Below are 14,134 nucleotides of genomic sequence, written 5' to 3' on the forward strand. Positions count from 1 at the left end.
CTTCCTAGCCTTGCCAACGTGGGGGCTTTGATCGGCCCCGCTAACCGCAGCATGAGGGCATAAGCATAGATGTGCAGATAGCCGATTTCGATGCATTTAGTAGTGAAGTGCGATGCAGACCAAGTGAAAGCGCCCAGTTCGGCCACACCGGGTTTTGCCAGTTGGCCATTTTCTGAAAGCCAAAACATGTAGTTCAAATGCATCATTTTTCCTGTACTTTATTTCGCCTTTTTGGAGTCCGTGTTGCCATTTACAGTATGAAATTTTACAATATATTTCATCTTGTCTACATGCACAATGGCGGAGACAGGGCAATATTACTGCTTCCGTTGCTCCATGCCTAGAGCTCTATCTGACGTTCGGGCATTCTCGCAAATGACGTTGCATTTATTTCCATGGCTTAGTTACATATTTGCTGAGAGAGAGGTTATAATTCCCCGGATCTTTTTTTTTCAGACTTGTGGAGAAGCAAGTGGCATTTGTATTTCCCCATATCAAGTGGTGAACAGCACTATGCCACTAGGTCTGAAAGATGCTGGTCATTCCTTTTTCAATTACAGACAACATTCTTTTCTATCCTACCGCAAGTAATAATTGGGCACAAGATTAGCTCGTTTTTTTTTCTTTTACATATTTTTTTTTTAAATTATTACTTTTTTGCTCGCTTGTTTATGATTCATCTCCATTTTAGCACGTCGTCTGCCGCACAAGTTCCCGGCTACCCTGCATATGACGCCGCGCTGTTTTTAGATCTCTTCGTTTGTACTATCAACCGACCCGAGTCTTTAATCCAACGCGCCTCATTGGCTGCTGCACGTATGACGCAGTCACGTGGCCTCAATCGGTGAGTCGCAACCAATCAATGCTCTGCCAATTGGGAGACATTTTTGTATGTATTCTTGTTCTGCTTGAGGTTGGGCTCAAGATATATGAATAATGACCCAGTCAAGGTCTGCTAAGTAGCCGTAATTGAGATAGTTTAATAAAATCAAGAAGCCAAATATCCTTCAACGCTCCCAAGATGAGATATCGCGGCCTTTGTCGGAAAGCCCCGGCCCAAAGCGATTATCAAACGGTTTGCTAAGACTTTGCTCCTTATCAGCACCGGCGTTGGGTCGATCATGCTTTCCATCAACCACGCGGCTGGCCAATGAGCTGGGAGTGAAATCAATTGGATTTATGGTGCGCCCATCGACGCCTTGATCCATCCCTTTCATGTTCCTACATCGGCGCCGTCTTCACAATGTACCGCCGTGCAGCGACAAGGCAGCTTAGGCAGTCGGGAAATGCTGCCTTACGGGCATCATGGGCTTCATCAGGCGTGTCTACACGGCAACTCGGTGTGGCTGCCAACTACACGTCTAAACATTCCTTGACACCATTTGCATCAAAGTATCGAGGCTTCAGCAGCACGGGTTCAGTGCGGAACAACTTCGACGATGACCAGGGAACCTACAGCGAGTCTGATCACGAACATGCCGTCATCTCAACCTTTGATCTCTTCTCCATTGGCATTGGCCCTTCATCGTCTCATACGGTTGGGCCAATGAGAGCAGGCAATATCTTCGTCGCAGACCTTCTGGCGGCCGGCTTGCTCCCCAAAGTCGACAGAATACGCGTGGCCCTCTATGGCAGTCTTGCACTCACAGGCGAGGGCCACATGACGCCATCTGCGCTTCTGCTTGGCCTTGAAAGCGCCGACATTGAGACTGTCGATACGGCCTACGTGCCTGAACGCTTTGAGCAGATCAAAAAGGACAAGAAGCTCTTCCTGGGCCACCAACTTCCAGATGGCAAGGGCAAGGAAATCACGTTTGACTTTGACCGGGACTTCAAGTGGGAGTGGGGTAAGAAGCTGCCGCTGCACAGCAACGGCATGCGCCTCATGGTGTTTGACAAAGAGGGATACATGTTGGCAACCAACGACTTATTCAGCGTGGGCGGCGGATTTGTTGTCAACGGCGCCATGTCAATCAACAAAGCAGATTCGGATTCTTCATCTGCGACAGATGCCGGCTTGGGGCTATCAACGGAAGCCCAGGGCGCGCATCCATCTGATCTTGCGGAGAATATGTATTACAAGGAGATTCGGCGAGAAGATGCAGCAGGAGATCGACGCACCGGGCAGGAGATCAAGCCGGTTGGAGACGCTGCTGGCCTGATTACATCTGGTGCTGATGGCGGAGATGCTCCTCCCCTAGCGAAATCCTCCACCGATGATGCTTCTTCATCTGGCGACGCGCATGGTCATCAGCCTCGATACCCGTTTAGAGACGCGAAGAGCTTGTTGGCCCTGTGTGATAAGCACAACCTGACCATCGCGCAAATCGTGTATGAGAATGAGAAAAGCCACGGTTACACAGACGATGAAATCCGGGACAAGCTGTTCCGAATCTGGGAGGTAATGGACAACAGCATCTTGGAAGGAGTCCAAGCACCTCCGGATTCAACACTGCCGGGCAGTCTCAAGCTGCACAGGCGAGCACCTTCGTTATATAGACGACTCACAAGAGGTCTATATCCGTCGTACACTACCTCAGCGAGCAATGCCGCAGAGCCCGCTCAGGCCCAGTTGCCGCTTGACAACAAAGAACCGCCGTCAGGTTCACAAACACCTGGATCCTTAACTACGGCGCCGGCCTCGTCATCTTCTTCATCTGGCCGCAAGGACATGGCTATCAGGCGAGCGGCAGCTCTACGCACCCACGGCTCCTTTTCTCACCCAGTACTGCCATCACCTCGACGACGCACAACATTCCCTGCTAGTAAGCAAATTTGACATCATGATTAACTTGAATCAATAGCAAAAACTAACTTGGGCCTCCTTAGTGGACTATCTTACGGTGTATGCCATGGCTGTCAATGAGACCAATGCAGCCGGCGGACGCATCGTTACAGCCCCGACAAACGGCGCAGCTGGTATCATCCCCGCAGTGCTCAAGTATACCGTCGAATTCGTCAGCGACGACCCTGAGCGAGACATTTTGTCTTTCCTCTTGACAGCTGCTGCGATCGGTATGCTGTACAAGCGTGGTGCCACCATCTCAGCTGCCGAGGGTGGTTGTATGGCCGAAGTAGGCGTTGCCTGCTCCATGGCCGCCGGAGCATTCGCAGCATGCATGGGCGCCAGTCCTCAAACTATTGAGCAGGCTGCCGAGATTGGCATCGAGCATAATCTGGGCTTGACGTGCGACCCCATCGGTGGCTTGGTGCAAGCGCCATGCATCGAGCGTAATGCTTTGGGTGCCATCAAGGCCATTTCGAGCGCCAACCTGGCTCTGAGCGGCGAGACTGGCACGCAAAAGGTCAGCCTTGATGATGCCATTCGGGCCATGCGCGTTACTGCGCAGGGCATGAGGAACGAGTTTAAAGAGACGAGCTTGAGTGGTTTGGCTACAAGCGTGCCGCTTCATATTCCTGTCAGCGTGCCAGACTGCTAGGTTCGATGGATGTTTTGTACTTGATAGCGCAATAAAATAGAGAGAGGCAGGCAAATAGCTACGTTGGGTGCTAAGATACTTATTCATTATGGCTAGCCACAGATTCCGTCAGAACGGCCTTTTTTAGTTTCTCAAAGTGACATGTTTGTGTTACCATCAGTCAAGGTGTGTCTCTACATATTTGCGCCTCAGGTGGGTGGTACCTGTAAATAAGGTGTTGTAGTACCAGATGCGTATAAAATACCGCCAACGCATATATCATCGTAATTGGCGCAATCGGATTTGGATCTACAAATCTAAATAACGTTTGATATAAAACCATTTTCGTTGTATTTAATCAACGATTGTTCTCAAAATTGCTCGTGCATAGGTCCCTCAGCGATATACACGGAATCTTGTCTCTCCAAATAGGAAAACTCATGATATTTACAACTGCGTCCGCACAGCCACAGCACACCGGCCGCGGTAACTGGCCAACAAACCGAACAGCACTCCTCCTACGCCTCTCGTCGAGCCTATTGGAGCTCAGTTGGTAGGCCTCCCGCAGAATCTGATGATGTTTTAGGCGCCGAGTGACGCACATAAGGCAGCGGGCGCCTAGTGAGGGGCTCCTCGTTATACGTACCTAGGTAGGTACTAGATATTGACGCGAGGCTTTCTCTTTTTTTTTTTTTTTTTTTTTTTTTTTTTTTTGACTCGGTGCTTCCTTTTGGCTTTACAATTTGACAACTTTTCTTTGCAGCTCTTTTCTGACATCTCGATGCAAAATGGTTAAGCTCATCATCGACGGCTCCAGCCTGAGCTCAAAAGAGCTGGAATATGTATTTCATCATGTATTCTTACCCCCTCAGCTGCCAAACGGGGACGATGCATCTCCCACAACCGAATTATGCCTCATTGAGCTGGTCAGAGACTGCTTGATCGAGTTTCTACCAGAGGTTGATCTGAGCTACCATGAAGCTATCAAGAGTGCGGCGGCTTTGATGAAAAACATTCATACCTCCTCAAGTTTGGACGGATATCTACAGGAAGATGGAGTGAGAGCCGTGCTGAAACAGATAGGACCTCATAGTATGTTCTTGCAGCGCTATATGCTTATGCTTTGCATGCCGCTGACTTTATTCTTTCAACAGACTTCTCAGAATCTTTTGCGTCTTTCCATATTACAGCTCAGAATGCGGGCGTCATGCTTCGCTTGGACAATGATCTTGTCATATTCGAAATGTTCGAACTCTGTCCAACCAATGGGTCTGTCTACTCGACCGCAGGACGCCTGATCCGTCAATTTCCCGCCATCGCGGTCGGTATCCCTATCCACATCTATGCGGATGATGGTTTCCAAGATGTCTTGATCAAGACGCTCGTGAAGATGAGCTACCAAGCGGTCGGCGAAGCGATCCCAAAGACCAAAAAAGCCAAGCAATTACACAATGAGGAGCGAGATACAGTCGACCCAAAGATAGTTACAGAGCTGTTGTATGGCTACCTACGGGGCATGGGCAGCGAGGCCCACGTCAGTGGAATCACAAAACATACTCGGGAGGAAGTGTTGTGGAAGCAAAGTAAGCTTCCGTGGAGGCGATCTGCCGTATGGCTTCTCATTCGAGTTTCTCTTCAGCTCACTCTGGATCGTACTGCTGTCGGCTCTGGAGAGCTCTACAAATCCTTCATCGTTTTCTTCTTGTCTCGTGTCCTTACCGCTGCGACCGATAAGAAGATGGATAGCGAAATCCTCATGACAATGTCAGCCAAGATTTCCCGGCGCCTTCTGAAATTGCGGCACTCTGCACATGGGAGGTGGTTGGCAGATGTACATGAAGCCGTGTCTACTGCGACGAAATTTGTGAATATTCGATGGCACCGAATTCGCAATGAAACCGAGTCGCAACTTGATCTAACAAGACTACAATCTCTTAACATGGCTGGCGATACGAGGATAAATATTCCGGGACTGACAGATTTTATCTCGTCCATCTCTAGACGCCAGAATGCAAGCAAAGTATCATCATTCTGTCCGAAATCGGGTATTATAGTCTTTATACCGGAGAATCTTCCCAGCACCCCGGACGAGTACTATGAAAACGATACTCCTTATCATCTTGCCATGGTAGAATCGTGGGTCGCCGCACATCTCGGCAACTGGATCAATAAACACGTTGGAGACAAGTCAGCTTGCATAGACCTATACCGTTTGATGCGAGGGTATCATGAGATGGGTAGGGACTGGTACTCGAGCCGGCCGGAAGGGGCATCTAGGATGATTCTTGTTATGCTGGAGCTCTGGGTTGCTGCCGATAAAGCCGCAATTCACGAGTGTGCACTACTAAAAGACTATCAACATGAGATTCCTATCGAAGTGTTTCAATCTCTACTCCTTGGGTCCAGAGAAGATATGGAAAGGCTTCATCTAGTTCAGACATACCTGACTAAGCGGCAAGATTATGCGCGATCAAAAAAGAGACCGTCAATTTTCACCTCTTACGGTCAAAGAGAGTCTTTCCCGGTTGAGTACTTTTCGCAATCGACACCCCATCAGAGTCATCTCAAACTCATTGAGGCGCGAGCTCATCTTGCCAAACAAGTCAAGTTGAACGAATACCAACGGTGTCGCTTGCAATACGAAAGACTTATGCAGCGATATGAGCAAGAAATTTGTCAAAATGTCGAGAGGGAAAAGGATGGAGTATATTATACCGAGCACGCTCCCAACTGCAGCCGTTGCGCGTGCCGTAAACAGGCAGCTGGAATGTCGATTGATGTTTATGAGTGGCCCCTTTCAAGCTCTCCCCCTAGAAGCCCAGGCGACAGTCTTTGAATTGGCCCTCCCTCACACCATCGGCGCATGGCGAGATGCCACCCTTTATGTCATTGATGATGTTCTTCGAAACACGCGCTCTTCAGGCGCAAAACTACAGTCAGACTATTCATTAAGATCATATGCTGCCCTCAAGGATTCTTTCTTCTCTCATCCTAGGTGGCGCATTCATCTTTCATCTGAATCGAAGCCCCATGTGGTCACTCACCGGCGAAATATTAAGATTAGCCACAGCACCGAATCAGATGTATGTGTAAATAACGGACTTCGATTGCGTTATTTCGATGAAAACAGGAGAACCTTTCATGAGAAATTTACCGCCTCCACTTGGTTGTCTGATCTCTGTACTTTCAAGCTGGGCTGTAATTTGAACCAACTGAAGCCTTTTCTCGTTCGAACCCACAACAAGCCAACCGGCGAGGCTCCAAATACAGTTATTGCGAGTCAAGCCTTTTGCCCTGATAGTATGTCTCTTGGCGAATATAAAGCTTTGGCTACGCTACCATTTGGATATCGTATACAGTGGATGAGTATTCTCACCCAACTCGCGATGCCTGATGTGGACTTCAATAAAGTTGAGACTGCAGTATTTCTCCTACAGCTCGGTCTTCAAGCAGGACCAAACGAACAGAATACAATTGAGAGATGTGCACATGTGCGACTAAGGGATCCAGAATTTGGTCACGCGATGCTTAACCAGCTTCACGGATGCGTTTCTCGGATAAAGGAGAACTGGGAATCCCACACTGCCATGTGGATTTTGATTTTTCTTGCAGCTCGCCTGCTATCGATGACTACTTTGCCTTCCTTGAGACTGAGTATCTTTCACCTCTTGAAGGAGTGTAGAGAGATATCTTACCAATGGTTGGCGAGGCTACGCTCAAAAGCGTATGACTCGCTCAATGAAGATGAGCGGACTCAATTTTTGCGGATCGCGTTTCGAGTGTCTCTCGTATGTGCAGACACTTTTAACGTGAGCGATACGCTCTTAACTCATATACTATTTGATCCTCGCCAGGCGGCCATTTTGATTGAGATTTCCATCAATATTTATAACAATACTTCATTAATGGAGAAGTCTCAGGATGGGCTTGGGGGGATCATGTATGATAGATGGGCTTTTACGATGCATCGTTCTCGGCCCATGCTGTTGGATGAGATCCTCCACCGCGGAAATTCTTGTCTCGATACAGCTATAAAGCGATGCTGGCCAGATTTCAGTCGGATGAGCGAATGGAGCCTAGCCAATTCCACTTGCAGCTGGCTCGAGACTGTATCTGCTCAACTAAAGATATGTGTCAATCTTCTAACAGGGGAATTGTTAGTAGACGGGAGCCCATTATCTCGCCTACCTCGAAGCTACGAGATTCATAAAGATTACCGAAAGTTATTTGGGGCTTTTATACTGGAAGTCATGCCCAGTTCTTCACATGGAATGAAATTTTGCAGTTCCAAAGACGTCGAAGGCTATGTTGCACATTTCAGTATGGACGATGAATATCTGAAAGTACGTCTGGATGGCCAAGATCCGGTATTAGATCTCGTCCCTTCCCAATTATTGACCGGTTGGCTACCAAACTCTTTCATCGATGATTATACCCATTGGTACAATCAAGCCACGGGGAGTATCGAATTCCGTCCGATAGGCGACCCATGGAAGCCATCTACCAAAGGTTGGATCCTGAGCCAGCATGAACCGTATTGGAAGCTCACGCGGGCTGGAAATATATCACTACTTTCACCTAGCAGCTGTTCTGCCCTTGATATAGCATCCATCTTGTCACCGCTCGACACCATGTTGCATTTACACATGCTACTTGATGCGAAAACAGGCAATCTTGAGATCAAAGTGCCACGGCTGCAGCTTGAGTTTACGCTGAGCAAGGGAGAATCAGCCATCACATCTCGGCAATTTCGAGGGATGCAAATCGATTCTAATCAATATATTGGCACGCTGATTGGATTGAACAGTAAGCTTGTGATGAAAGACACTCGCAATTCGGAAAGCAGGATGTTGATCATCCCCGAAGGAAACATCGACTTCAAAGCAAATCCAGAGGGCCACATGTTTGTGGACGTGGCTTATGGCACCGCAAGTCGCGTCCAGAGATACTTGATTGACAACCAACTTCGCCATTTGGTCGGCAATGCCACGGCTCAAAGCAAGCTATACCTCGCTTACATACACGCACTCACCTCTTATTGCGTTCCAGATCCTTTTTTGGGTAGGACCGGGACTGAGGAGAGCCTCTCAATTCTGAAGTCTGCTTCAATACGGTCAATCGACTATTTGACCCCTGATAATATGCAGTTGCTGCAAGTTATCGCCAATCTCTCTCCTCGGCGGGAATATTATCCAAAATATCTCAAGCATATGCAAAAGGTGCAATGGTCGCCCGTATTGTGCTCCATGGCCCAAGATTCGCGATTCTATAAGATTGTCGTGGGCAGTATCCTCAATAGAATTTCAGATATGGCCTTCTTATATCCGCCTGATGAAGCTATTATAAGAGGTGAATTTGCCCCTAACGAAATAGAGCTTATCGACCGAGAGATTTTTCGAAACTCACGCTACCAAGTGTCTGGATTTGGCGCTGAAGACTTCAAAACGAGTCGTGATATCAAGTATGCACCTAGAGATCGAGGCCAATCGTCGACGGGGACCGCTAATGCATTCGAAACAACATTTCGCGTTCATAATAATATCGAAACCATTGCGCAACGGGCCGGGAAAAAATGTTTGGACATTTTTTACTCCTTTCTTTCTGGACCCAAGGAAATTCAAGCTCCCCAGAGTATACCTAACGCGCGAGAGATTCAGTATGGCGCGGAATGGCTCGGCGACCCAGAGACGATCCTCCCTGCCTACTGGTGCCGATTGCACTTTGCTTTCCAAACAAATCCCTCCTGGATTAACAAATTCCAGACGACGATCTGGCTTGCGACATTGTCCTACTCCTCTCAATGCCAGACGAGCGTTCTCCAGGCTATGATGATGCTTCCGCTATCGACTCAGTTAGCAGCCGTACCTTTACCCGCGGGGTCGGCATTCAAGTTACCTCAAGGTTATCAAGTTAATATACAATCACTCAAAAGCCTTGTGCAAAATGCGACCAGAGACTTCGGCCCTACCTGTCCCGAGATGCAACTGCCCCCACGCAAGAAGGAATCTGCGAAGAAGATACGGAAGCGACGAAAGGGCTTGTTCAACATTGAAAAGGAGAAGGCGGTTACTCTCTTTGTCCAAGAACTTGTTGCACAGTGGCCAAATTCTGAACTGGTCAAGCCTCAAAAGCATGCGCATTGGTTCGAATGTTACATAAATGTTCCAAATGCAATGGCTCTCGCTCAAGAAAAGTGGCGAATCTGGCTTGCAAACTTACGATTTAGAGCATATCTTGAGAGTTTTATAAGCACATTTAATACTATAAAACTGGGAACGGTACCTATTCCTCGAATATTGTACCCTTTTTACCAAGTTCCAGCTACTCGTCCTCATGGATATATACCCATTGAAGAGGTGTTTCGTAACACGGCACCCATTATCAGCAACGTGCCGCTTCTCAACCTGAAAGCGTTACAACGAACAACGGATACCGAGGAGGATACGAATAATAAGCTAGCCGACCTTCTTGACCACTTGGATTTGCAAATCCAGTTCGACTATGAGCGTCGATATCTTTCTGAGCTGCGGAAAAGTCTACTTGATCTTCGAGGCCTGAGCATGATGCAGCTTGAAAAGAACGACATTTCCATGCGTAGTATGGCCTTTGAGCTCTATCTACAGCAATGCAAATCGTTCGTTCAAGAATGTTACGAGGGATTATCAAAGGCTGTTCTGCCGGACTCCGCTTGCTTTCAGCTAGGCCCAGCTGATAGCATTAAAACAATACAATCAACTATTTCAGCAGCTGGATTCTATCCGAGGTCATGTCCAATTTTCTTCTTACAGCAGCTCGGGAGGCACCGGTGGCCCTCTCTCCCCAATGCATGGAAGAAGGCTATTGTTACGTACGCGATTGCAATAACCAGCCTCCAACAGGCCCAACGCCTAGTAAGCTTACAGGATAACGAAATTGATCTCTTCCAAGAACTTGAGAATACCTGCAATAGAGAATGGGATCCACTTCAATACCCGGAATGGCTACTTTTGGAGTGTGAGAGCGGAATTATCATCCGGCATGTGCAGCATCAAATCGCTGAACAGATGATCTCGCCCCAGGACAATGGGAACGCTGTAATGCAGCTCAACATGGGAGAAGGAAAGTCTTCCGTCATTGTGCCAATTGCAGCTACTGCACTCAGTAACGGGTCACAAATTGTACGTGTCATCGTTGCTAAACCACAGGCCAAGCAGATGCACCAGATGTTAATGTCGAAGCTCTCCGGCCTGTTGGACCGCCCAATATTCCGAATGCCATTTTCACGGGCAGTGAATATGGACGTAGTAAAGGCCAAGGTTGTGCATAGATTGGCGCACCGATGCATGGAAGAAGGCGGCATCTTATTGATCCAGCCAGAGCATCTCCTCTCCTTTCAATTGATGGTACTTGAATGCGCGATCAATGGACATGTTGAAATCGGTCACCAACTGTTGGAAACTCAGCGTCTTTTCAACGAATCTTCTAGGGATATAGTTGATGAGAGCGATGAGAATTTCAGCGTCAAGTTTGAACTTATTTATACCATGGGGAAACAGAAGCCAATTGAACATACGCCTGACCGCTGGGTGGTTATTCAGAATGTACTCTCCAGATTTGCTCGAATCTGTTTGCAGCTGAAGGCTTCTTTTCCAGAGTCGCTTGATGTCGATGACCGATATCCTGAGAGATTTCCCAGAATCCGAATTCTGCGTCCTGACGCTGAGTTGACTGTTCTGACCCATCTTGCTGAATTCATCTGCAACACAGGCATGTCTGGGTTTCCAATCGCACGACAACGTACACATATACGAGACGCGGTTAACCGCTACATCAGCAATATTGATCTCACAACGAATGAGATTGATGCTGTTGAACGAAGCTCATTCTGGGGTGAGACGACTGCCAGCAACATTCTTTTACTTCGGGGTCTGTTGTCGGGTGGCATACTCTCTTTTGCCTTTGGACAGAAGCGCTGGAGGGTCGACTACGGCACGCATCCTAATCGTGAGACGAAAACCAGGTTGGCCGTGCCATTTAGGGCAAAGGACAATCCCACGCCTCGGTCGGAATTTAGCCACCCAGATGTTGTCATTGTGCTTACCTGCCTGAGCTATTATTATAAAGGCCTTCAAGATGAAGAGCTTTTTGAAGCATTAGAACTTCTCATTAGATCGGACAATCCTGATCTCGAATATCGGGCTTGGGTAGAAGCTGCGCCAGGATTGCCGCTTTGCTTTAGACATCTGACGGGTATCAACATTCGAGATCGCACGCAGTGCATTAATGATGTTTTCCCTCACCTCCGCTACTCCAAGGGAAGCATTGATTATTTCCTTTCGCGCATGGTGTTTGCAAAGGAGTCGAGAGAGTTTCCGCACAAGCTTTCCGCCTCGGGGTGGGATCTTGGCAAGAGAAAGAACAATCCCACAACTGGATTTAGCGGCACCAATGATTCCAGGTACATATTGCCGATGGATATTAAGCAATTGGATCTACCAGAGCAGAGCCATACTAATGCGTTGGTGTTGAAACACCTTCTTCGTTCTGAAAATGGCATCATGTTGATGCCAAAACAGATGAAAGGAGTCAATTTGGAGAGCGAGTCACTCCTTGAGATGGCGTCGCAGATGGACTCAGATACTAGAGTCATTCTCGACGTGGGCGCACAGATTATTGACCTTGATAACCTTCAATTTGCCGAAACATGGCTCAAGCGTTATCACAATGATAGTGTCCACGCTGTCGTCTTCTTTAATGAAGCAGATGAGTTGATGGTGCTGGACAGATCGAACAAGGTTGAACCTCTACAGATATCGCCATTTGCTACTCAATTAGATCAATGCCTCGTCTTCCTTGATGAGGCCCACACGAGAGGCACTGATCTTAAACTGCCTGCAAATTATCAGGCAGCAGTAACGCTCGGCGCGAATTTGACTAAAGACAAGCTTGTACAAGGTAAGGAGTACAGACTTTTACTCAAAACTATGAGTGTATTCGTTGCTTACTTGTGTAATAGCATGTATGCGGATGAGAAAACTTGGACGAGGACAATCTGTCGTGTTTTGCATTCCAAGAGATATTGAACAAAAGATCCAAGCACAACGAGACCCCAACTCTTCTACCGAAGAAATCTCAGTCTCTGATGTTTTATGCTGGGCAATATCTGAGACTTGGCGTGACCTTCGACGGATGGTCCCTTTATGGCTAACGCAGGGCGTCCGGCACTACGAACAAGAGGCTCTCTGGAACGAGAGAGAAGACAAATTATACAAAGAACAATGGGCCGAGGAATTTCTTGAACCTGAAGCTCAAAATCTCGACTCCCGCTATCGACCAAGAACTGGCTCTGAATCAGCTCAACTACTTGAACGAGCTACACCCGCCGTGAAGTTACAGTTCCAACGGCGCTGCGAAGAATTCGGTTTGATAGAATTTCGAAGTTCATCACTTCAAGAGGAACAAGAGAGGGAGCTTTCGCCCGAGACTGAACAGGAACGGCAGGTCGAGCAGCCTTCCCATGCCCTTGCCCACAAACACACATGCCACCCAGATCTCCGCTCTTTTATCAGGCTTGGAGAAATCCCGGTAGGATCCGGCGCGTTTAAGCCTGCTTTCCAGGCTCTAAAAAGAACTTCGGCGGTTCAGTACTTTGACCTACGCGAGTTTCCTAGTGGCATATGGGTGACTGAGGACTTTTCGAAGACGGTCAAGCCGGAGAACATGCCTGATGACGGCATGGACCTCTTCCAGCGGCCGGTGCAATGGATCTTGACAAGTAGATTGGGTTGGTCGACTACAGTTAGTCGTCTTGTCATAATAAGTCCGTGGGAAGCGCACGAGCTTATGCCGGATATCGAAGCATCCATGTCCGTCACTTTGCATTTATATGCGCCGAGGAGTAATCTTGGATTCCGGCCGCTGGACCATTTAACGTTGTATACAGTGCCTCAAAGACGGAAGAAGCCAGTTATTCCGCCTAATATGATGGCTGAACTGAACATCTTTGCAGGCCAGCTCTATTTGTCGTCCTTTAAGGAATATGTCGAAGTGTGCACCAAGTTGGGCCTTGCCTGGAGCCCTGCTGATGACTCCGTTGTTCTCGGACCTGATGGCTTCATTCCGGCTGGAGTGAACAGTGGACTTCTTGTGAACAAGTCGGAGTTTACGAAGAGTCCTGTGCAGTTTATCAAGGTGTTGGTTACAAAGATTCGGCGGAACTGCGAGACTGTTGAGAAGACGCATATAGGGAAGATATTGGATGGGGTTTTGCTGACGGAGGAAGATTTTGAGGAAGATTTTGAGATTTGAATTGGGTTTCGCCATGTTGTGTTGTGTTGAGTTTTGTCTACTTTATCTGCTTTATCTGCTTTCTCTGCTTTAAACAGTCATTGACTTATATAGTATTTGGACAATTTATAGCGTTACTGTATCTGACTGGATATTAACAATGAAAAAAACAATTAATGAATATCCTGCCATGTCTATACATCCGACATTGGATTTTTTTTTCTCAACAACATGTAAGACATTTGACTGGAAAGTTTTATCTCTCGTTTAGTCTGTTGGTGTTTTGCTGTAGCCGGCTTTAGTACATGTACCCAAGTACAAGTACCTGCCCAGATGCCCCTGCGCCACCAGACTTAGCGCCCAGCCAGTAGCTTATCCTTCCTTATCTTATCAGTTTTTTTTACGCTGATAACCAAAAATTCTTCGACATATCGATCCCGCCAAAGGCG

General features: G+C 47.6%; 3 protein-coding genes across 3 annotated transcripts; all 3 read left to right on the forward strand.

The window, feature by feature from the left end:
- Positions 1–991: 991 nt before the first annotated feature.
- TrAtP1_005524 (uncharacterized protein) lies at positions 992–3,549 on the forward strand. Its single transcript, XM_066112748.1, has 2 exons — positions 992–2,765; positions 2,830–3,549. Exons 1-2 carry the CDS (start codon positions 1,244–1,246, stop codon positions 3,438–3,440), a joined length of 2,133 nt encoding a protein of 710 aa, XP_065968833.1. The 5' UTR covers positions 992–1,243; the 3' UTR covers positions 3,441–3,549.
- A 310-nt stretch (positions 3,550–3,859) lies between these two features.
- On the forward strand, positions 3,860–5,591 carry TrAtP1_005525 (uncharacterized protein; the record flags this gene model as incomplete). The annotated part of the gene is made up of 4 exons (XM_066112749.1): positions 3,860–3,972; positions 4,183–4,511; positions 4,574–5,183; positions 5,552–5,591. The coding sequence occupies 4 exons, from the start codon at positions 3,860–3,862 to the stop codon at positions 5,589–5,591; spliced, it is 1,092 nt and encodes a 363-aa protein (XP_065968834.1).
- Positions 5,592–6,079: 488 nt separating this feature from the next.
- TrAtP1_005526 (uncharacterized protein) lies at positions 6,080–13,706 on the forward strand (the record flags this gene model as incomplete). The annotated part of the gene is made up of 2 exons (XM_066112750.1): positions 6,080–12,353; positions 12,415–13,706. 2 exons carry the CDS (start codon positions 6,080–6,082, stop codon positions 13,704–13,706), a joined length of 7,566 nt encoding a protein of 2,521 aa, XP_065968835.1.
- Positions 13,707–14,134: the final 428 nt, after the last annotated feature.

The sequence above is a fragment of the Trichoderma atroviride genome, chromosome 3 (assembly GCF_020647795.1).
Source record: "Trichoderma atroviride chromosome 3, complete sequence".
In the NCBI taxonomy this organism is placed as follows: Eukaryota; Fungi; Ascomycota; class Sordariomycetes; order Hypocreales; family Hypocreaceae; genus Trichoderma; species Trichoderma atroviride.

What these genes read in the sequence shown, in the direction of transcription:
- TrAtP1_005524 (XM_066112748.1), top strand. Translation starts at nt 1,244, where the DNA reads ATGTACCGCCGTGCAGCGACAAGGCAGCTTAGGCAGTCGGGAAATGCT. An exon ending in ACGCACAACATTCCCTGCTA is followed by an intron (nt 2,766 to 2,829) that starts GTAAGCAAATTT and finishes GGGCCTCCTTAG; the next exon opens with TGGACTATCTTACGGTGTAT.